This window comes from Argopecten irradians, chromosome 1 (assembly GCF_041381155.1).
Source record: "Argopecten irradians isolate NY chromosome 1, Ai_NY, whole genome shotgun sequence".
Taxonomy (NCBI): Eukaryota; Metazoa; Mollusca; class Bivalvia; order Pectinida; family Pectinidae; genus Argopecten; species Argopecten irradians.
This window is the reverse complement of record NC_091134.1, coordinates 15,506,215-15,529,752: the sequence shown is the minus strand read 5'-3', so window position 1 is coordinate 15,529,752 and position 23,538 is coordinate 15,506,215. Positions and strand designations below refer to the sequence as shown.

The 23,538-nt window shown below is 34.2% G+C and overlaps 3 protein-coding genes across 8 annotated transcripts in view; all 3 read right to left on the bottom strand.

Moving 5' to 3' along the window:
* Positions 1–5,155, bottom strand: part of LOC138318837 (endothelin-converting enzyme homolog) — a 28,876-nt gene extending 23,721 nt beyond the window's left edge. Inside the window, exons 1-2 of one of the 3 annotated variants that reach the window (XM_069261599.1) lie at positions 4,696–5,155; positions 2,738–2,773 (exon numbers count right to left, since the gene is read on the bottom strand). In XM_069261599.1, the coding sequence (XP_069117700.1) occupies positions 2,738–2,752 (15 nt within the window). In that variant the 5' untranslated portion in view covers positions 2,753–2,773; positions 4,696–5,155. Of the gene's footprint in view, positions 1–1,407; positions 1,442–2,737; positions 2,774–4,695 lie in introns of those variants that run through there. The other 2 variants (XM_069261607.1, XM_069261588.1) reach the window with 2 other exon arrangements.
* Positions 5,156–6,825: 1,670 nt separating this feature from the next.
* On the bottom strand, positions 6,826–19,832 carry LOC138318819 (uncharacterized). The gene is made up of 8 exons (XM_069261541.1): positions 18,969–19,832; positions 16,209–16,314; positions 15,057–15,208; positions 12,881–14,084; positions 12,098–12,226; positions 11,753–11,851; positions 10,328–10,419; positions 6,826–10,031 (listed from the first exon to the last, which is right to left on the bottom strand). Exons 2-8 carry the CDS (start codon positions 16,291–16,293, stop codon positions 9,849–9,851), a joined length of 1,944 nt encoding a protein of 647 aa, XP_069117642.1. The 5' UTR covers positions 16,294–16,314; positions 18,969–19,832; the 3' UTR covers positions 6,826–9,848.
* A 10-nt stretch (positions 19,833–19,842) lies between these two features.
* On the bottom strand, positions 19,843–23,168 carry LOC138318828 (uncharacterized). 4 transcript variants are annotated; one of them, XR_011207922.1, is made up of 3 exons: positions 22,411–23,162; positions 22,079–22,268; positions 19,843–20,933 (listed from the first exon to the last, which is right to left on the bottom strand). XR_011207922.1 is itself a non-coding variant. In XM_069261553.1 (2 exons), exons 1-2 carry the CDS (start codon positions 22,486–22,488, stop codon positions 21,966–21,968), a joined length of 381 nt encoding a protein of 126 aa, XP_069117654.1. In that variant the 5' UTR covers positions 22,489–23,168; the 3' UTR covers positions 21,928–21,965. The 4 variants fall into 4 exon arrangements, 1 of the variants encoding a protein (XP_069117654.1); XR_011207921.1 differs by having other exon boundaries at positions 22,172–22,268; positions 22,411–22,674; XR_011207923.1 differs by lacking the exon at positions 19,843–20,933 and adding an exon at positions 20,947–21,471 and having other exon boundaries at positions 22,172–22,268; positions 22,411–23,148.
* Positions 23,169–23,538: the final 370 nt, after the last annotated feature.

The following is a 23,538-nucleotide window of genomic DNA, read 5'->3' as shown; positions in this document are numbered from 1 at the left end:
GAGCTTCTAATTCTAATTCAAGTTAAAATATGAAAAACAATTAATTGCATCCCGAAAAAATCCGTGGCACTGTATCCTATATGGAATGAAGTACTGATTGCGCATGCACCAAAATGAAAATTTATATACTGGTATTATTTTTTGTGTTAATTAGACATACATACACACGATTGAACACCAATTATTGTTCAAATAATGAATATCATTTATGCTCTGTCGGCGGTGGAGCATCTTTAAGGAGCAGACAATTAAACAAAAAGATAGACAAACAAGAGATCCCAGAGGGATCTTGGCGCCCACCTGAGAATGATCTACGTCTGACAAACGGTAGCGGGATCTTTTCTCTGCTTTTCAAACTGGTACTACATATTACTACATATGAATTTTGAGAAAGATCCTTTGAGTACTTTCTGAGATATATAACAGTAACAAACTTCACGTGCACATGAAATTTGAGGCAGCTCCCTTGAGTCCCTTCAGTTATTCTGAGAAATAGTGGCAACAAACTTCAATTGTAGAAATCCAAGATGGCTTCCTGTCGGCCATCTTGTTCACCGATCGGTACAAAAATGTAATATGCTTAACCAGGGATCTAGTGGACCATGCACATGGAATTTGAGACAGCTCCCTTCAGTACTTTTTGAATAATAGCGGTAACAAACTTCAATCGTCAAAATCCAAGATGGCGGCCTGTCTGCCATTTTGTTGATCAATCAGTCCCAAAATGAAATATGCACAACTAGGGCCCTAGGGAAACCTACATGTGAACTTTGAGAAAAATCCCTTCAGCACTTTCTAAGAAATAGCGGTAACAAACTTTAACTATCAAAATCCAAGATGGCTGCCTTGCAGCCAAGAACCTAATGGGCATTAAGGTCCATCTGACTATTAGTATAACACAACATGGTCATAGTATATAGTAGTGGGAAAAGAATCATAAGGGCTGAAAATGCTCACATCTGCTTCAACTAATTAAATTTCAGATATTGTATAATAGGAATATATTTTGACCACTGTAATTTTGAATGGTTAGTTTCTGATATATTTGACCACTGTTACTTTGGAAGTAGGTCAAGGTCATTCAAGTAAACAAACTTGAAAGTGTTGTATAAAACACACTTTAATGGTACAAGCCTAATGTCCGACTTATGTAGGTCTTTCCTTTATTGAGAATTTGTTAAAAGATTTTCATATATCTAAACTCGCTGTGCATTCCATTTGTGCATTTGTTTTTATCAACCATGAGTGTATTTCTTATTGCATGCATATATATGTGACATATATAATATTTTGATCCAGATAACTAAGTTACATAGATCTTGGGCTTATTACAGACAAGACACAGTACACAGGTTATCAGGGGAGGAGTGTAGTATATATAACACTGGGTAACAATTAGTGCCTTACTTTCTCCATTCTTATTCCAATCATGTTATATCCAACTGCAGCAGTAAAATCAGAAAGTGGTATCATTAAGCATAAACAATTGCAATCACTTGTTTAAACCAAAACCTAGTCTGCATTCACTTCCAGTTTGTCTTGATAATATTTTACTAACATAGAAAAGTTAGTTATATATATATATTTTTATCTCCAATTTTAGTTTCCAATGCAACATATAAACAGCATCCTCGGAGACCAATAGGGGTTTTTATATGAGGGCATGTGTCAAGGAGACACCAACAATCAGGGTCATATGAGGACATGTGTCAAGGAGATACCAACAGTCAGGGTCATATGAGGACATGTGTCAAGGAGACACCAACAGTCAGGGTCATATGAGGACAGGTGTCAAGGAGATACCAACAGTCAGGGTCATATGAGGACATGTGTCAAGGAGACACCAACAATCAGGGTCATATGAGGACATGTGTCAAGGAGACACCAACAGTCAGGGTCATATGAGGACAGGTGTCAAGGAGATACCAACAGTCAGGGTCATATGAGGACATGTGTCAAGGAGACACCAACAATCAGGGTCATATGAGGACATGTGTCAAGGAGACACCAACAGTCAGGGTCATATGAGGACATGTGTCAAGGAGACACCAACAGTCAGGGTCATATGAGGACAATTGTCAAGGAGGACAAACAATCAGGGTCATATGAGGACATGTGTCAAGGAGACACCAACAGTCAGGTTCATATGAGGACATGTTAATGAGACATCAACAGTCAGGGTCATATGAGGACATGTACGTATACAGGTATACCCAGCTTAGTACAAAGGGGCAACTGATCTGGACATGGTCATGATCACCTACGTATACGGTTAAATTCATCTGATAAGGACATATAACAGCCAGTTAGGGATATGAGAACATGTGTTAAAGGGGACACCAATGATCAAGATCATATTACAAAATCTACTTCAAACAGTATTGCTATAAGTTCAAAATATTGAAAAAAAATTGGACTAATTCATGTACCATGTGATATCCGATAACGTTTGTGCGGGACTAGCTATAGTATCTACATTGGTGATGGAATGTAACTATTTGTAATATTCCCTCTAAAATGACATTAACGTGGGATATCAATATGACGTCATTCCATCAACAATAGAAACAAGAGTCCTGCATAAACGTTATCGGGTATCACATGGTACGTGAATAAATCCCATTGGAAAGCGATTTAATATTTTTTTCAAAACAAGGAATTGAAATGTATGCAGTCTAAGTTCTGATCACATTTTTAAAAGCATTTCCATTCACACATTGCAATGCTAAATACATACAGGCAAACAGTCCATAACTAATGATGTTGATTCTTCCTGCAAACAAACAGATAAATAACCATCATAAATCTGATCTCAGAGATATAAGTTTTGGTCTTCATGCACTGTATGTGGTCTTTATACCCAAAATATGTTGAAATTGATCATTTGCATTTGAGACCCTGTCAGGGAAACCAGGTGGTCTTTACAGAAGTGGTTACATATATATAGCTATAAGACTATACTGCGCTGCATCAATTCAATTTTTAAATTTTTTTTTTTTTAAATTTTTTTTTCAATATTACCAATCCAAAATTTGAAAATCTTTGAGACAGCTAGCCCAACCCAAAGAGGTCTTGTAATTGAAAACCTATTACGAAGTGGACATGAATACATGTAAAATTTATAAACTTCATCACCAGAAAAAGCAATAACTTTTAAGTGTTTGGGTCCAAGACAACTCAAAACTCTTTTAAGTATAAATTATTGCAATGATTTAAGTCACATATAATTCAATTTGTTTCACAAATACAATGTTTGCACAGTATATATAAAATATATCAATTTAACATTGCTATACGTAACAACTTATACATAATACAAGCTGTACACATCTACTTTATACCATATACATTCGTACATTGTATGTACATACACACCTGCATGAACATGCGTGTACAACAGCTAATAAATGTGATAATCAGCTGAATTGTAAAAATGTAACAAAATCATGTTTACTACACATACGAGAGGTGTTATTGTAACAATTTCTATACTGTAATTACAATACAATTCTGTGTGCATATATATATATGTTGGGATAATATACAATTGTATAAATGGCTGGGAAGAAATGTTAATTGTAATGCTTTAGTTATAATTATAACAGACAGCTAGAATATACAGGTAATTTAATTCTTTTAGTTTATACATGTACCTGTAGGCATTTTTTTTAGATTTCTTAAAGCCACACTATACGTAACTATCAACAAAAATTTAAGTTAAATTTGACTCCGATATTGTTAGTATTTGTAGATGTAGTTGAAATTAAGATATATTAAAGAACATTTATAATGTTTTTTTTTAATAACTTTGGTATAGCAGTCGTTGATAGTCAATACACGTAAACATGCCTTAATTTTAAACTGGTCGCCATAGAAGTTACGATTATTGCCGAATGGAAGTAGCAAAGTTCATGACCTGTTTTTGGAAGAGTTCGGACAGACTTTACATAGTTACGTTTATAGTCACACGACGTTCTCGTGTTTGACTCACCTAGCGATGTTTAATATTTATTTGATTTTTATCAAATAATCCGAATAATAATCGAACATCTTGACTTCAATTTAGTCCTGTCTCTGCATGATTTACAACAGGATTTTTTTTCAACATTCTTCTAAAGCATGAAAAAAATAAGAAAGATACCGATATTGGGCCTTTAAAGCAGATCACTGTAATATCAAAATATGATAATTTAGCTAAACTGTATTTTATTTTATATCTTAATTTCCTATTAACAAAATGATACAAAAAAAAAACAAATTGATTTAATAAACGAACAGTTACATACATAGTTCCAATTCATATTACACAAAAATAGGCCTAATATGACCTGAATTTGAAATCAGATTCGTGTAACGTTGGGCTAACAACCACAAGTCTTGTTAACTGTTGCTTTGTAGAGAAGATACACCGAGATTCAGAGAGTGCCAATAAACTACTAGAGTATTCAATTGTACGGAATGGCATTGATTCTACAAAATGACATCAAATCGGTGTCACTGATCTAAGGAAATTCTCTAAAGACACGCAAATGTCACATTGGCAGTAGGCCTACTATATCAGTAGAATAACGTTAGGTGCGAGCACAAGTATCGATCTATTTGACAGAATGAAAAACTTCAAGTTTCTGGATAAAAGCATCCATGCAAGGTATATTACAAATCACTATAAGTAAAAGCTTTATGTAATTTACAAACCTTCAAATCAGGATTTTGCAGCAGACCCGTCAATCCTCCCGAACAATCGCTTGTTTCAGATGCTGGATTTACATACCGGAAGCTCAATTTACACCATTGTTGTCAATTGAAGGCGAGACTAAATTAGGTGTGGTCCCGGCCGGTCTGATCCGGATTTTAGAGCATTTCTTTGAATGTCAAGACTTTACTTACGTCAAATATTTTTTAAATCATGTAACTTTAAAAATCTATATTTTCTACAGACAATTTTATCGACGATACATTTACATTGTTTTAGTAATGTTATTGATACATTCTGCATGTGCGTACACATATATATATAAAAAAAAAATTAAAAAAAAGAAATCTGTAGATTTCCAAGAGTTGACTAAATTATAGGATTATAAAAAAATTCTGTACATGATTACATGTATGCTACATTTCAGATTGAATCAACTGAAGAATAATACTTGTGGATATGGTAACTCTGTTTTTTTTTTTTTTTTTTTTTTTTTTTTTTTTGTTGTTGTTTGTTGTTGTTGTTTTTTTTTTTTTTTTTAGATATTCTGCAGATCTAAACTGACTTATTTGTTTTCAAAACATTTTGAAACGAGATTTGCATCGACTCTAATAATTTATTTGTTTGTTTGTTTAACAGTTGCTTATCCTTTCTATGTATAATGTACTGTACTTGAGATTGTATATTTACTTGAGATATTGCAATTACTAATAACACAAAATGTGAAAAAGAAATTGTAGACCACAATTTGGCTTCTCGTGTGACCGTATGTACTCGTTTCACAATGTACTTTGTAAAATGAAAAAAAAATATGATAAGTACATATATATTGTAATTCTCAAAATAATGTTGTTGTTTTTTATTTGTAAATAAAATATTAAAAGTTCTTTTTAATTCGTGAGTATGAACTGCACATATAGATTTTTTTAAATCTCGATAATTTGCAAAAAAAAAAAAAAACCAACATTTTTCAACTAATTTCAACCTTTGAAATTCCGCACACAATCTACGCTAAAATAATCACTAATATAACAGTAATGTAGTCTTTGATAGTGCCGTCATATTTATTGTTATATTACATTTCAAGATTTTAGACTTTCAGATTGATTCAAAATTTAGGAACAAAAACATCTTACATAACTTATAAGTTCTCACACATTATATAAGTATATTCAAGCACATCCTCGATACTCCAGGAGTTCCGATCACTTACAATCTCTACACCCCTGGATTATCTCATACATTATAGTAAAACTGAAGGCAGCGCATAGGAAAAAAATCTGAACAATCACAGGCCAGCAAATATTTCCTTTGAAGATTAAAGAAAGAGCGACGTCCAACTTCAAAGCCACGCAGTCAGCCGCAGTGCATCTTTATACGGATCTTTTGATGTGCACCAAAGGACTAATTAAGTGTTCTGTTGCCTCCAGTTTTGCTATGAGGTAGTCCAGGGGTGTAGAGATCGTAAGTGATCGGAACCCCTGGAATATCGTGGATGATTCAAGCATACCTTAGAAGAAGATATTAAGTGCCAGGCTGTATCGTACATTATACTTCTACAGTCCTGACCCACCGCTGCACCTTATTGAAGCATAACAAATGTCATCAATTATTTTTAGTTATGTAGTTTGAAAATATAAAATTAGATAGGATAGAAATTAAAAATTAAATTACTTAGAGAAGTTTATCAAATGATTAAATTAACTCACAAGTTGTTATTGCGTGTGCAGGAAGTGGATGTCTAGGGCCAAGAGTGGACGAAACACATGCACGATTGAATGATTACATGTAGTAGGGACATACGATATATTTATATTGTCTTAGATTTAAAGGCTATTAACCAATTTTCTGAATCTACTATAAGAATAACTAGTATGGCATATATACTCATTTACAAATCCTTGGCCCAGCTCAGAACCGAGACACTATGGGGTCAGTTCTGACCAACCCTCGATCAGGCCAACACGTGCACGCGACATAGCGACAGATAAACTTGTCCATTGATTTCAGCTTCGATGTGTTTTTTTTATATTACATGTATTATTATTATTCAAAGATTTTCAAACTACGCATGATATTTAGACATAACATAAACAATTAAACACACATTTATATAAATCTAACTTCTTTTTTTATTCAGTTATTTCTCTAGGATATTCAAAATTGTCTTTTATACAATTTTTCATACTGAAGGATAACAAATAAAACGATTGAAATGGAATCCACAGTCTCGTGTCAAAACTATGCCACACTATCAATGAACACTGATAGTGTTATAACTATACCAGTAGTTTTGATCTATGGACAATGTTTATTTCGCACCTTTCCTTGATTATCAGTTGTCAATCGTGTCAATTTCAACAAACACCTGGCCAGCTGTCTGTAGTCCTCTAACCGATCAACTCCAAGGAATCCATTCATTGCATGCTAAATAGCCTATTTTAAACTATATGTATTCCAACTGAGCACTTGTGAACCGATTTATAAATACATTTCTGTACCATAGACATGACTGTACGTATATTTTTTGTTTCACTTTAAACGTTTCGAATGTAAGCGCAACTAATTTATGAAATTAGCAAATCAGCAAATTTTGTTTTGACATTCGGTTATACAACTAAACATATTGTAGCTTATTGCATGACAACGTATACAAACCGGATAGAAACACGTGAATTTTTATTCTTAGTAATTAGAAGAAAATCATCTCGTATAATAACTATCCCGTTATACCGAGATACACCTAATTATGTCGTAATTAAAGCTTTCAGTTGTTTTTTTTTCTTCGTGACACTATTCGGCTTTCGTATTAACAGTAACGGTATTAAATGTTATATTTGTATGTCTATGTTTTTATCAACTTGTATTTCTACATATACTTTAATTAGATAATTCCGATCTTGCCTTACACGGACGGGTACAGTAGCTCCAAAATTGACTTCTTATTTACAAGAATGTCTCGATAAACACATCTATTAATATGTGTTCCATGTAGGTATTTTTGACGCGATGTCGTTGGTTACGTCCCCTTGGAAGTTATCGAGTGGATTGTCAGCCACACTACTGCCATTCTGATTCATCAAAGTAACTTCCCTTCGGTGGAAGAACTCTGATAGATCAGAGTGAAGAACTTAAAGAATTGCAATTTTAAACAAAATATCACGCATCAATACTTCATTTTTAATATGTATCAAATAATATCAGACTACGAAGGGAAATAATCATTTTAATTTGTATGTTTTGATTAAGAAATTACTAAATACCCACATACGAATAAAAGATAAATAAAGGAGACTGTCCTTGAATGACCACATCTATAAAGAGGTCGTTTATAAGATCGAATTAAACCAATCATCGACGCTCAGTTTTGCCTATTTATGTTTATATTATCGATGACTCAGCATTTGAATTTAATATATCATATAGTTATAGACTTATTGATTTAATAAATTCGAGTATTTGAAAACATTATTTCATTCTGTTACTCTGGTAAAATAAATGTCTATAATAACGAGACGAGTTTCCTGAAATGTTATCATCAATATGTCACAATTGTAAATGTTTCGATTTTAAATCATAAAGACCAAAATCGAACTTTAAATGAGTTTATGAAATGTTGCGTATAGAAGACAACTTTTGTTCACTCAGTGAAATACTAGTATTTTAGTCGGTAAATATAACTAAGTAAATTTCCTTTGTTGATAAGCTGCCGGAATCAGCTCGAAACCTCTTAGACGGGAGGGGGGCATATGCAAAAATTAACTCTTACATGTTAATTCCATCGAAATAAGGTGGAAAATACGGATTAAAGTATAGTATTATTTTTTTTATTACAACGGACATACAAAAAGGAACATACGATATAGAATAAACTTTATACCGCAGTACTTTCAGTACTTTGATGATGGTGTCCTATAAAACAACAAATAACAGATGTTTAGCGGAAAATCATTTGCTCGGATGCTCCTGAATATTTACAAGAAGTTATCAATCAAATGTTAACGAAAAATAATGGCCTATATTTTACCATTCATACGCGTCAAAATCCAGGTCAAAATTAAATCGGGGATATTTCATAATTATCAAAGTACTGCGAGTACTGAAATATAGATAACGAATAAAAAAAATATACGATTCGTCTATTTATCGTATTGAGGATCATGTCGATATTGGAAAACATTTGACTATGTATAGGTATATATTAGAAAATGATATTAATTTAGAGATGAAAGACGAGATTTAAAGCAGTAACTAGTATATTGCTTTCATATAAAAAGATCAGGAGGTAGTACGACCCAGTCTTGAATATTACGGATTTTGCGAATTAGAGAACATAAAACATACAAAAGTTGATCGCATCCATAATTAAGTTGTACGATCACATAAAATAAGCACTTCCTTCTGACTACAATTACATATTAATTCTTCGATTTTGAAAATTTACCGCTTGTGAATTAGAATAATTACGGTAGAATACAGACATGACATTAGAGTCATTACAATCATTAATTCAATTACAGCACATTAAATATGTAACATCATAAAACATCGTATATATGAAGTTGAATTGATTTTACAAAATAATCCTGCTCTATACATCAATTCATACAGGGTATTATAATTTAGCATTACAAACAACATCATCTCATAAAATAAATCTCATGTAAATCACAAGAAGCATTGGGCTATGAAATGACGTGAGACAAATACTTCAAAAATGGTACGAAATCGATTTCGATTAAAGCAGAAAAATATTCTTATACAAAGAGAACAGAAAGCCCCAGGAAGAGCGAAAAATATACAAGTATATACAAAACATAAGCAACGTAACTAGTTTCGAGGATTATTAGGTAAATGGAGAACAAAATAAAAGAGAAGAGGAAATTGTAGTCGGATCACACGATAAAAATCAAATATACCTTTAACCTAAAACCAAAACCTTTCGAGGTATCCCTAGTGCTTAAATAGAGTAATGTCGATACCGTGCATAACAAATGAAGCAATGTCTTAGCATGCACAAGTTCGTGATATTGAATCCGGACTGAAATCATTATTATAAACACTGTGTCAGAGTGATAATCACAACTTCTCTTCCTTTTAAAGCTTTTTATGACCATAGGATCCAGTCTTGGATAAAAACCTCTGTCTTTACAAGTTAAGTGCTCTCTTTGCCAGCTGAGCTCGCAACTTCGTATGTGACGTCACTGTTGTTGTGGTCTGTTGGCATGGCGTACAGGTCCTCCGAGACGCTCTGGAAAACACCGGCGTTACCACATGGACGTTTCATCTCGGCGGTTATGCTCTTCAGCTTCTCGTGTAGTATATATGTATGCGATGTCTAAAACGACAAAAAAAAATCATATAATCTGGCTTCAATAATCATATCTTCGTAATAAATATCTTATTCTGTTAATGTTGGTTGATATGTTTTTTTACCAAAAGGAAAAACAGCATTGATTTTATATAAGAAAAGTATCGCTAAATCCTATACATCGATAACACCTTATAAGGATAACTAATTTTAGATAATCATACCGATATTTCATCGAAAAGACATGAAATTATTTTGACCTCTCACAATGATCAGTATAAACAGATGACGCTAAGTGGACTTAAACACAATAAATACATTACCTCCCCTTCGACCCTTGCTAATTTCTCTACCATATACACGTTCTCCTTTTTCAGTGCATCGTACGTATCCTTACTTATGTTGATGCGATTATCTACAAAGAAAAACAAAAATGATATTTGAACTATTATAAGCTACGGTACATGTATACTGTAGTTAATTTGGCAGGGAGACGATCTCCTCTTCTACTTATGTTCGATTTTTTGTCAATTTTTGACATAATTTGTCAATTTTTAACATGAATATGTTAATAAAGCCAATCTATCTTTTCATTTTAATCTAATTTCTCAGAAATTAATTTGACCTCCAAAAAGAATGATATTTTATCCTCATCGAATTTATAAAATCTACTACACAATATTATTCGTTTGTTGTACCACTTGCCAGACAAAAACAATAAGGTTGATAGTTAGCGACCATAAACAAATGTCGAAAACGTCAAATGAATAAATAATTAACCGAGCTAAGGTGCACAAATACCCAAAATTTAATCACATGCAATAACTTAAAATGGTAGTCTGATGATATAAAAGAAAATTCATGATAATCATCTGAGCGGTGAAGTGTCGATCGTTAGAGAATTAACGGAAACGAGTCTGAGAGAGGATTTTGATTTGGATGAGGTAATCCAACGGTATGATAATCAACATACTTGGTCGCAGATGTATAAATATATGCGATTCGTGTGTGATAGCGAGGGTTTTATTGCACACACTTTTCTTTTGTGAGAGGTTGGAAGTATACAGTGTAAGTAAAGGTTCTTGCACAGCTTTCGAATTATAAAGGATTTAATACACCCGAGCGAAGCGAGGATGCAATAAATGCAGAGTGACGAGTTACAAATGTATCATGCTGGTTTATACTTACGACTACTGTGATTCTGATCCTCGAACACAGACAGGTTAATACTTACGACTACTGTGATTCTGATCCTCGAACACAAAGACAGGTTAATACTTACGACTACTGTGATTCTGATCCTCGAACACAAAGACAGGTTAATACTTACTGTTACTGTGATTCTGATCCTCGAACACAAAGACAGGTTAATACTTACTGCTACTGTGATTCTGAACCTCGAGCTCAAAGACAGATTAATACTTATTAATGAAAAAAATAATAATAATAGACTTTATTTAAATTTGATTACATGTTGAGCTTAGCAGCTCGTCTTACACATAGTCAAGATAAATATAAAATATACAAATATCAGTAATTAAAAATTTAGCACACATAAAGAGGATATAAAATACATCTAAAGGTCTGATAAAGTTAATCCATACTACTACTGTGATTCTGAACCTCGAACACAATTACAGATTAATACTTACTGCTCCTGTGATTCTGAACCTCGAACACAATGACAGGTTGATACTTACAACTACTGTGATTCTGATCCTCGAACACAATGACAGGTTAACACTTACTGCTACTGTGATTCTGTAGCTTTTTGGCCGTACGGACTGTGTTTCCAATCATAAAATATTTTGGTAACTGTTTCCCCATCACTCCAGCTATGCAATATCCTGTAAGATTTGTAAAATAACAAACATAAGCACAGTTATATATTCGTGCATTCTGTGAAATTATTCGTTCGTGAATGGGTATCAGTGGTGTACAGCAGATCAAATAGGATAACAATTAATACGTCTGTTACGAAAAAGAACACAAACCTGTTTGAAAGCACGGTTGTCAGTTATGTCAAATGCCTGTAAAATAGTCAATATTAAACAATTACCGTAAACAGATATGAAGACATTAAAGAAATTTACCAGTATCCATTCCACATTTAATAGTTAGATTGTTTTTAAACTTTGTGCGATTCTTCACTTCTGACACCAGTTCTAATGCAATGTCTGCGATTAATGTTAAGTGTTCCATGTTATTTCGTCTCGGAAAACCTGGCGACAGAAAGAAAAAAAAACATTCATTTAAAACCGACGGTACAAAACTGGTCGAATAAAAAGCATACGCATGTCCAAGTAAAATGAAAAGACACTTAAACACAGTAAGATTTAATCTTTGAATTATTCAAAAGCGCTTTATTCTTACATGTGCATTTATTTAAACAATTCCCACTTGATATCGGCGCTGAACAATTATCCTTTAAAATTATTGACATATAGTTATCCGTTTTGTTGTTGCCGTGCCATGAAGTTAACTATGTAATGAGTTTCTGATGTAGTCGCTGTATTATTCGTATCATTCGCCGTTATTTACTTGACTACTTCAAAATATCTTAATGAACTTTACTGTCACGTTTGGTTTTACAAGTAGTCGATCAGAACAGAGTTGTCGATTATAGAATTGCGTTATGCCAAACATGATATCCGTAAAACCAATTAGCTTAAGTCAGTGGTCAAAGTAAGAGAGTGTATACAATAATGGATGTGGTCAAGAAATTATGGCCAGTTACATGCATTATGCAATAGGTCAACATATTCAGTTGCATAACGGTGGTCGATGTAGGTAGCTAAAAGGGTTATTGGTTACTAAAACAACTATTGGTTGAGTCAGTGTTAGGTTAAGGTAGTTTTATATGTATGTATAAATACCAGAGAAAACGATGAATGATCCATCCACGCCGTCTAGTTTGTTCACTTGGAATTGTAAGACAAGGGAATCTGCCAAGGTGTACAGGCTCTCCACGATCTCCACAATCTCCTTCGGAGTACGCTCGCACCCTTCCTTAAATCCATAAATACCGACCATCAAGATAGACACCGACCGAAAGTATTCCACATCTACCTTTTGATTGCTTTTGATCTTTTCTGCAATGACTGAGGGCATCATTTCCGAGAGGACACGGTCAATTTTCATGTTTGCATTTGCGAGATCTGCTGTACGTACAGCAAGGTAACGGGAGTTCTTCTGTATGACGCTGGTAAGGTTTTCTGTGGCGAATATCACTAAGGGACACATGAGAAGTACAATTACCAGAAATATGGCACCAATTGTGATGTCTTGTGTCGACTGTTCTATAACTACGTCTAAACTCTGTATAATCTCGTAGCCTAAATCCCTCTGAACATTTAAAAGTGTGTCAAGATACAGTGTCATGTTATCAAACCAGAACCTGGCCGTCTGAATATCGGCAATCATTTTCGTTTCGGTGTAATGTTGGATTTCATGTCTGTAGTAATTGATGACCTGGGTAACATTCGCTCCGAACTTTTTAACACCAGCAGTATACAGACTATTGACCCTACTGGAGTATAGCTCGGCTGTGGTGTGAAATGCCCGGAAACGATTTATTCTGTTATTGTACATTTCAAATGTTTTCTGAGACTGGAATCGCCCGTCGATGAAGAAAAGTGTGCCAAGCGCTCGCTCGATTCCAAGGTTTTGTTTGCCGCTTGTTAATTTTAGATAGGCAACAAGCGTCTTCCAGATCTGCGCCACCTTGCCCTCCGTTATTGATTTGTAGAGCCACACGATCACAGCATCTATTATACTCGTGTAGAAATCGATTTCTTCATTTAAATCATAGTTATTCTTGCTAATGATTTGTCTGTGTAGAGAAAGGTGCTTTTGTAGATGTTCCTTAGACTGGAATTGTTCTCTTTTTCTATCATCAAAATCACCCGGCCATTTCGACAAGGAGTATATTGCCCTGTCGGTTTGGATGTATTCTGTGAGAAGGAAAATCTTTGTCTGAGGTCCAAGGGCACTAAGGTATAGAATATTCATGTCTCGTTCTTGTTGGAGGTGGTGTACCAGTTTGCCAAGCTCTACGCTAAGTTGCACGTTGTTCTTCGTCTGAAAAAAACCCCAAAGTAAATATGTAATAAAGAAACATTTCTCATTTTAACTTAGAAATTTGTCCAAGAAGGACAAATTACTGGATCGATAAAATAAGCATGATATGGAACGTAAGATTCCGCAATAAAACCAATTCATTTTCAAGTCGGCTTGATTTCGCAATTTCGTGTCAACGACTGTACACCTAATTAAGTTTTTAATTTTACAATATTTAAAGTCTCTTGCGACGACCAATTTTCGCAAATCCTAATCGCTCTATAATTATGTTATAGTGTCGATAGCATTCAAGTTCCGTGCATTTTTATTCATCTCATCAAAAAGTAAAATAAGCCAATGACGCCGGAGTTATAACGAGTAATCCTATCATTTCTTTAGGCACTGTATCTGAAGGTTATTTTTTAAAGAAGGTGACAGTGTACACGTCGTACTGGGTCATCAAAACGTCACAATGAAACTTCCACTGGTTGTGTGATAATTGTTTATCATTATATAAACCAATGCTTTCAAATCTGAATAATTATTTTTTCTTTGTTTCTGGCATTATGATTGGCATATTATTTTTTTTCATTCCACGATGAAAAAAAAAATCGAAAATGGCGCGGAATCTCGACGTTATCGTGACGTCACAATAGAAACATTGGCGTTGCGTATTGATTTTGAAAAAAAATAATCCATTGGAAAAAAATCAATGGAATCGTAAGTGGAAACGTTATTCATTTTATAAAGTAGATTGGAAAATTAATTATAAGCATTGAAGTCACTAATTTTAATTTCATCGGGGTATGAAAGAAATTTTGTTTGCAAACTTTTGTGAGAATCCGCTACGCGAATTATACCATAATTAAACTGCGAATGTTAATCTTGAATTCGCAAACTTGTTTTGAAATGGGAATCGCGAAGTTTTACACGCCGCGAAAGAAAGATTGTGTACGTTATATTCCATACATATTGAGTGTAGTTCTGACTTACCCTCTGATTTTCAATTTTCTTGTGGATTGTGTCGGTGAGTGTGAAGACGCTGTAGGCCCACAGAACCAGGATAGGTAAGACCGTGAGACACAACATGATGGTCATCTGAACCCTTTTACCAGACATGGTCACTGGCCCGTCTGGGATCTTATCTGTAGTCCAGATTATTTATTATTGAGAATAACCATATTAAAATTTTTTTTTTTAAAATGTAGTAAACTGAATACCTATATCTGTAATTAGAAATTGGTAATATGATTAAATGCTATAAAAGGATGGCCAAGAAAGGAAATGGGACTAATTCACGTACCACGTGATACCCGATAACGTTTGTGCGGGACTAGTATCTCCAGTGGTGATGGAACGTAACTCTTTGAAATCTTCGCGCTGAAATGACGTTATCCCGCGATAACGTCATTTGACGTCATTCCATCACCAATAGAAACAATAGTCCCGCACAAACGTTATCGGGTATTATCGATATTATTGATATGTTTTATAATGTTGTGAGTTTGACAAAAAATACAACATGATGATGCTTTTTTATATATTTATATTAGTAATTTAACAAGTTAAATTTGGTCACAATAAAAATTAGATCAAAACAAAAATCCAAATTTTGCCAGTTTTATCCTTTGATTTATCAAAATAATACATTTTAAAACTAAAGTGCAAGAAAGAATAAAGAAACAAAATTGTTAACTATTACTAGAGGAATCTATATCAAATTTTGTTCACATCTGCAAAAGCTTCTCGTATTGAACGAGGGCTTTGAACGAGGTTAATGAAATAAGTGCAAAACTTAGCCTCGAAATTTATTTTAAATCGCTCAATTTTATCATTTAAACAAGTTAGTTTAGTTGACTAAGTATCAAGTTGTTTGAAACACTAAAACTTTTGGTAAATTAACAATTGTATACAAAAATCAAATTCTGCATTTGTAAACCAAATTATTTCCGGTATGATTCCGTTTAGCATCTATCGTGACCAATTAGGAAATACAAATAAATAATCACCATAAAATATTCGACTACATTTTACTATACAATAAAGACAGTAAATTGCGAGATTAAAATTCCCATGAAAATAGATTGGCTCACAATATTGGATACCATCGTTTTCTAACATGCATCTGTCAGGTAGATTACGTACCTTTGTCATATACGACCGACCCTAAAAGTAAATTAGATCTGCTTTTTCCTCGTCCGGATGAAACCCTTCTCTGTTTTTCTTCCATGGTCGGATGTTCATAAATTCACTGTCCGTGATAATTAAAAGCAAATGTTAAAAACTGTCTTACTCCTGATCATTCCAAGAGGACGGACAAAACGCTTTAAGCAGGTATGTTTGAAATTCTATGTATAGAGTGACCTTTAGGGTTGTGAAAATTGATTGGGTTTTTTCCCTCTTACTTAAAAGTTATTTCAATATAATTCAATTTTGCTTGTTACGAGCATTTTCATTGGCTTAAAAATTTACTTTATCAGCCCATAAAGGAAAAAATGGCGTCGCCGTTTATAACGTTGCTTCTGATTGGCTGAGATGACGGCGTAATGATTTCATAGACAAAAGAGTCCCAAAATGAATTTTGAATATTGAAGAGATTATCTTAAGTAAATTGAATTATAAGGATTAATTTGAATAGATTTTTTTATGTTATGGAGATATAACACAAAAATCTGAGTGTACTCTCATCATAAACCTCTTCGCGGTTTATTTAGAGTACACTCAGATTTTTGTGTTATATCTCCATAACATAAAAAATCTATTCAAGTTTATCCTTAATTGATAGTAACAAATGTTAGCATTTTGTATTTCAAAAATGATAGATCTGAGCAAAACTAAATCGAAGCAAGTGACAACATCACCTAGCCTTCTTTTGGAGTGTGAACATTGCCGCCTTTAATTCTATATCCACGAATATGTCGAATGCTGTGAATCCACTATAGGTGATTCATATTGTGTAGATTTTACAAAAATACCGAAAACATTATTTAGTCTTTGCAATGGAATGGTCTTGTCAACAATAAGATTTCGCTATCAAAATACCAAAACTTGATGATTTCACAATACACACCTAAAATTAGACACATACATGACATGCCTATAACGTCTTACTATCGTGCAATTTTGTATTAGTTGATCTCTAGATGGCTACATGTATAACCAGTCTGATGGTCAATCCATCCTGGTCAATTTACCAGTCTGATGGTCAATCCATCCTGGTCAATCTACCAGTCTGATGGTTAATCCATCCTGGTCAATCTACCAGTCTGATAGTCAATCCATCCTGGTCAATCTACCAGTCTGATAGTCAATCCATCCTGGTCAATCTACCAGTCTGATGGTCAATCCATCCTGTTCAATCTACCAGTCTGATGGTCAATCCATCCTGGTCAATCTACCAGTCTGATGGTCAATCCATCCTGGTCAATCTACCAGTCTGATGGTCAATCCATCCTGGTCAATCTACCAGTCTGATGGTCAATCCATCCTGGTCAATCTACCAGTCTGATGGTTAATCCATCCTGGTCAATCTACCAGTCTGATGGTCAATCCATCCTGTTCGATGTGCTGAGTTTAAAGTCATTACATTTAAACCATCACTGCATATATAAAGCTCTCCTTGGCGTCTTGTTGTCCTTTTGTTGAAGTCATTCAACATCTACTGACTTTGATGGGACCATGCAATGATGACGACGCTTTCTGTACGTTTTCTAATCGTGAAATTAATCAATATTTCGAATCTTTGTTAAATGGTGCCCAATCTTTGTGTTCAACTTGAATTCAAAATGTATTAATTATTTTTATCGAGACCACTCCTTCACACATCCTAATCATCTAGTGCATTTATAACGTTTACAAGACCTGGTAACGTTTACAAGACCTGGTAACGTTTACAAGACCTGGTAACGTTTACAAGACCTGGTAACGTTTACAAGACCTGAAGCATGAGTAATGTATTCACTGCGTATCTGTGTATATAGAATCAAAGGTTGTGATGGTCGCATATTTTGAAAGAAGCTCAAAATGATCGCTCACTTTGTTTTGCACAGATCAGCAGGATTTGCCATTATCAAATCGAAACAACCGTAGGGATTAAGAAAAGTTGAAAATCAGTCAAAAAATACAATGCAAAAATCATTGTCACCATTTGTTTATAATTACTAGAAACATATTTCAAACTTTGACCTACATTCTTGAAACATTTTGTCCGCCATCTTGGGATGACCATCCCTGGTTAGTTCAGAGCGAATTATCTCTCGGTGTAGGGCACACCTTATTCGACACAAGTATGATATAATCACAGTTTACAAAGAGTAGCAATGTCGACTTTTAAAATATCCTATTTCTTTATCTCTAAAAAAGAGGTTTTTTCGTTAATATTCATGCGCCAACCTAATAACTGCATGTGCAGTATACATGGGTTACATTTGTTAACCATGCATATGGTGAATTAAAAATGAACGTATAAAATGAGTTTAACATATTTTAACGTCATTCGTATTTCCAAGTTAGAATTTCAAACATTTAAAAATGGTCATGATATTGCATAAGTACATGTATTTATCCATAAACATCAGAAACTAAACTCGCTTTGACAAATCACAAGGAATACATATATGTATGTGCATTGCATAATGTAAACATTTGATAACGACTATATTGATATGCATATATGTATATAATGCAATTGTGACAAGATAAATGTCTATTCAGTCATGAATATCAAAAGAATTTCATGTTTACTTCGACAGCATTCACAATCAAAATAGCAGTTTATAAAACCATATACTTATATCCTATACATTTATACTCGCCTCTTCTAGCAGATATAAAATTGAAATAAAACATGTTAAAATAAGCATATCAATGGAACCCTATGTGTCTAATATATGGATATATCTGTACCTTTTTTTCTCAAAGATGTTGAATTCCTCTCCTCCTCAGACAAAGACGATCGTCGCCATATTTGTATTTCACGACCGTTCCGTCTTTACAGTCGTTGTCATGGTAACCGTTGTGACAGGGTAATGCTGTGAACAACGAGCTATTTGTATGTTAATACCTGTTTGTGATTACCTAACTTGAAATAAATCGAGGAAACTTAAGTATTTCTATTATTTTTATTAAATAATTAAAAACCATGCGTCCTTGAGAGAGGGAATTGAGTCATGTATCCTTGATGTTCTAGGGGTTACATCACTATCGTTATGTAAATCCCTAGATTATGTCACTGCAAATCTGAATGGTCTGTGTGCGACTTTGATCTCCACATTGTGTGGCTTTGAAGATGGGCGTCTCATCTCTGTCTGTAATATCCAAAGGAAGTCTGTATATGCCTGTGATAGGTCAGTTTCTTCCTCCTGCGGATTTGCTATGACATAGCCCAAGTGTGGATATACATATAACGACAGCGATTGTACCCCTTGTGATTTCGAGGATAAGAGTTATGCTAATATGATAACAATGCTTACACTATTCTGTCGGTGAATTTTAAGTCGCCAAAGGTTGCCGCATTCTCGATACTTCAGGGTTTACTATTACTGACGTTATATGTACCCCTGGAATATGACATAGCAAATTTGAGGACAACAGAAGACACATGTAATTTTGTCCTTTGATGTACATCAAAAGAATAGAAAAACGGTACACTGTGGTTCAGTATGTGGCTTTGAAGTTAGGCGTCGCTCTCTCTGTAATCTTCAAAGGAAGTCTCTGCAGACCTGTGATTGGTCAAGCGTTTTTTCTTGAACTGCCTCCAGTTTTATCATGATATAAGCGTTTTTTTCTTGAACTGCCTCCAGTAGTAACTCCTGGGGTAACGAGGATGACGTTACCGTTGTTCCCACGTTTCAACTCTAAACTTCTCCGTGACCATGAGACCTTGCCATTTACGCTTGCAGCTTGGTGGACCATTCCGGTGAATTATGATGATCACACGGCGTCATATTCGCTGACCATTTAGTCGAATGTGAACCTTCGTGAGTGGTTTATCGATGACCATCAAGTAAGCCCCAAAACCCCGGTACCTTACGGCGGACCTCAGATGTCGCCGTTTGCACTGACCATCCAGATCAAGGACCTGGTGATTTGGGGTAACCATTACATATTTCTTCCAGATTAGGTTGGAATAATTTGCTGCAAGCAGCTGAATTGCCGAACGCGTTTGATAATATTTCGGAACGTCTTTATGATGTTGTTGCATCTTAAATGTATATCACCAAACTTAATTGAGGTTGGAATATAACTTGAGGTATTTATTTAGAACCATAAACCATAGAGAAATATTTACCAATGGTAAATCCCTGACAGTGTGTGAACCATTCTTGTTGAGTACAGAGTATCTGAAGTCAGTCATTTCTTACATACTGTATATAATTAACTATTTGTCGTGTAAACGTTCTTTGCTTTCGTGGTTTTACGGTGGAACCACGAACTTTTACAGTAATTCTAAGAATTAAACAATAACAATATACTGTAATATATAGGGTAGTCATGGAAGTTCCCACACGCGATATTAATTGATAGGAACAACAGAACGAACCCATTGATGTTTTAGGTTAAACAGTAGATGGTATTAGATCTAAACTAGGCAACAGTTTACAACGCAATAAAAGTATCATAACCGGGGATATTTTAATAAAAACTTTGTTTTAAAGTTCTAACATTGTTCATAAACAAAAAAACATAACTCAAAAAATAATATTACATTAGTAACCTTTATTTAACAGAAAATAAAATAAATATATATATACATGTATATATATTGCGAGTTATTTCCTGTATGATAATTTTGTACATTTGGCTTTCTTCTCTGCTCTTTTCTTTTCTCTGTTTTTTCTTGCCCGCTCCTGTTTTGCGTCCATAGAGGCTCTGTTGATCAGGCATGGGGTAATTAAAAATGTAATGGTAATTAATTGTAATGCATTACAAATTTTCAAGTAATTGAATGTAATGTGTAATTGAAGCAAATTTCAATTATATGTAATGGTAATTTAATTAATTACATTACAAAAATGCATGTAATGCTCCATTACTTTTCAATTACATTTCAATTACATGTGATGTTTTTTAAGGATATGAATATAGATAGATTTGTCATATTACATTTTCCATATTTCTGTTCTTCCTAATGTTTTTGTCTTCATTTTAGCTTTAGTATTCTTATGATTAGTTAACATGCATGTCTACAATATAGTTTGATAAAAGTTCTTTAGAACAATGTCTTTCCCACATATGCCCTTAATTGTATTAAATCAGGTTCAAAATAAAGTTTGGTTTGAAGAACATGGGGTCTAGACAAGCTACCTGGTAATTATAGATAATCATACCTTGGGGCAAACAGCTGAAGTATGAACAATTGGTCGTTACCTTCACTATTGCAGAGCAAGGTATAATGTTAGAATCACACCTAATGTGAAATTCAAAGTGATACTATAGGTATATGGCTTAATAAAAGATTTAGTTTCCAGCACAAATTAGTTTAAGAAAATTAATATACATTTATATAGATATAGACAAAAATATGGGGTAAAATACATTACATTGACCGTCACATTTATAGAATTTCAAAAGTGGCAAAGTTACATGTAACGTAAAAAATTAAATGTACTTTGATATGATTGTATCGACAATGGACTGTTCTTTTAAATGTAATATTTGGATATTTAAAGTACATTATTAATGAATGCATATCTTAAATTAGTATACAAATGTACATGGATATGTATTGTATAAAGATAGCTATTTTTACAATAGTGCCAAGTCTTTTTCTTTTAGTAAAAACTGAAAGTAATGTGTAATTTAATTAATTACATTGGTAAAGTAATGGTAATTTAATTAATTATATTGCAAAATACATGTAATGGTAATGCCATTTTAAAATGTAATGTGTAATTTAATTAATTACATTGCTATGTAATTGAACCCATCCCTGCTGTTGATGGGAGGCAGACGCCTCGGAGGAAGATTTCCAGACGGAAACGATGTTTGAGAGTACGTTGTGTACTGACACTCACATTCAGGAATACCAGGTAGAATAGTTGAGGGGGAGGGCTCTGACATATTTACAACGAAAGCTACTCCCCCGTTTCCTTTCTTGGGGACAATACCTTCAGCTTTCAGCTGCAGCAGCACGGTTGCTTGTGTTCTGCGAACGGTATTTTCGGCATCAGATTCCACGAAGTGTTCGGCTCTCATAGGCATGACCTGAAGAGAAATCATGATAAATATTAACGAAACATCTTCCATATCCTGTATATATACTACAGGTAGCTTTGTTCAACTGCATATATATAACACAAAATTTTAACATTCATTGCGAAATCTCGAAAACTTGAAAATACTTTACCTTGTTCCTTTTTCTCCAAAAGAACAATCGTAATCGTTCTTGTACATGTTCATCTGATTTGGAATTGTTGCATCCCATTTTCGCACAAAGAATGAGTTTCAATCAGCTCAACGCGGTAGTATTGCGGCAAAGTGGACATAGATACTAAATGTATTATGACGTCACAATTTATAATGTTATCTGACGTAATAATGCATTTCTAAAACGAGACTTCGCTTGAGCATTCTAGTAACAAGCAAAATTGAATTATCTAAACATATTCAAAATGTTATTGTCATAAATAGCGAATGGATTTGGCACAAGGTATATCTTACGAGGTCGGATTGAACTAGGTCGGTGACCAAGTCGGTAGAACATTCGTTCCCTGGTCAGGCCGCTACTGGGGCATTTTCTTCTCTTCTGTTACAAATTTGGCGCCCAACTAAATCACTCACGGTGTAGTCGGTGTGGTTGTTTAAAATGTCCAGTGGCGTTGGAAGATGAAACTTAATGTGGGAGGGGCGTGGCAAAGTTCCTCAAGATGTTTTAACAACACTCCCGCATCCCTTCAATTCGGACATATCCAATTTATCTTCTAGGTTAGGTTGGTACTTTTTAGGTTTGAAAATCAATTTTATTTTAATATTCAAAATCTATGAGAGGATCAGGAGATTAATTCAACACACAACCATATTTAGTTTATATACTTTTTTCACATTACTTTTTTAATACATCATTATACCTTGTACTCATCTATAGACAGTGGCGTCGCTAACGGAAAATTAATAAACTTTGTACGCATATTTAGCGTGCAAGCGCCGAAGCCGTGAGTCTTTGGTGTTAAATAGGGGATCCGGGGGTCTCCCCGGGAAAGAAATATCCCCGGGAAAGAAATATATTACGCGCATATGAGATTTTTTTTTAATTGCCCCCGTGACCCCCCCCCCCCCCCCCCCTAATGAAAATTACACTTGTAATATATTCCGCTCCCACTATGATGCTCTACGTTACGCTTCAATACATTGACAATTTTTCATTGGCCTTCAAATTTGACCCCGAACGGGGTATCGTTAGATCTTGTATTGAAGCGTAACGTAGAGTATCGTAGTGGGAGCTAAATTACAAGTTTAATTTATTTAGATTGGAAAT

Excerpts from the sequence above, each read along its gene's own strand:
- LOC138318819 (XM_069261541.1), bottom strand. The coding sequence starts at position 16,293 with ATGGAAGAAAAACAGAGAAGGGTTTCATCCGGACGAGGAAAAAGCAGA. Across the intron at positions 11,852-12,097 it reads TAAATGTGGAATGGATACTG|GATATTGCATAGCTGGAGTG; the intron begins GTAAATTTCTTT and ends CAAATCTTACAG. Across the intron at positions 10,420-11,752 it reads GCTACAGAATCACAGTAGCA|ATAATCGCATCAACATAAGT; the intron begins GTAAGTGTTAAC and ends TTTTCTTTGTAG.
- LOC138318828 (XM_069261553.1), bottom strand. The coding sequence starts at position 22,488 with ATGGGATGCAACAATTCCAAATCAGATGAACATGTACAAGAACGATTA. Across the intron at positions 22,269-22,410 it reads TTTGGAGAAAAAGGAACAAG|GTCATGCCTATGAGAGCCGA; the intron begins GTAAAGTATTTT and ends ATTTCTCTTCAG.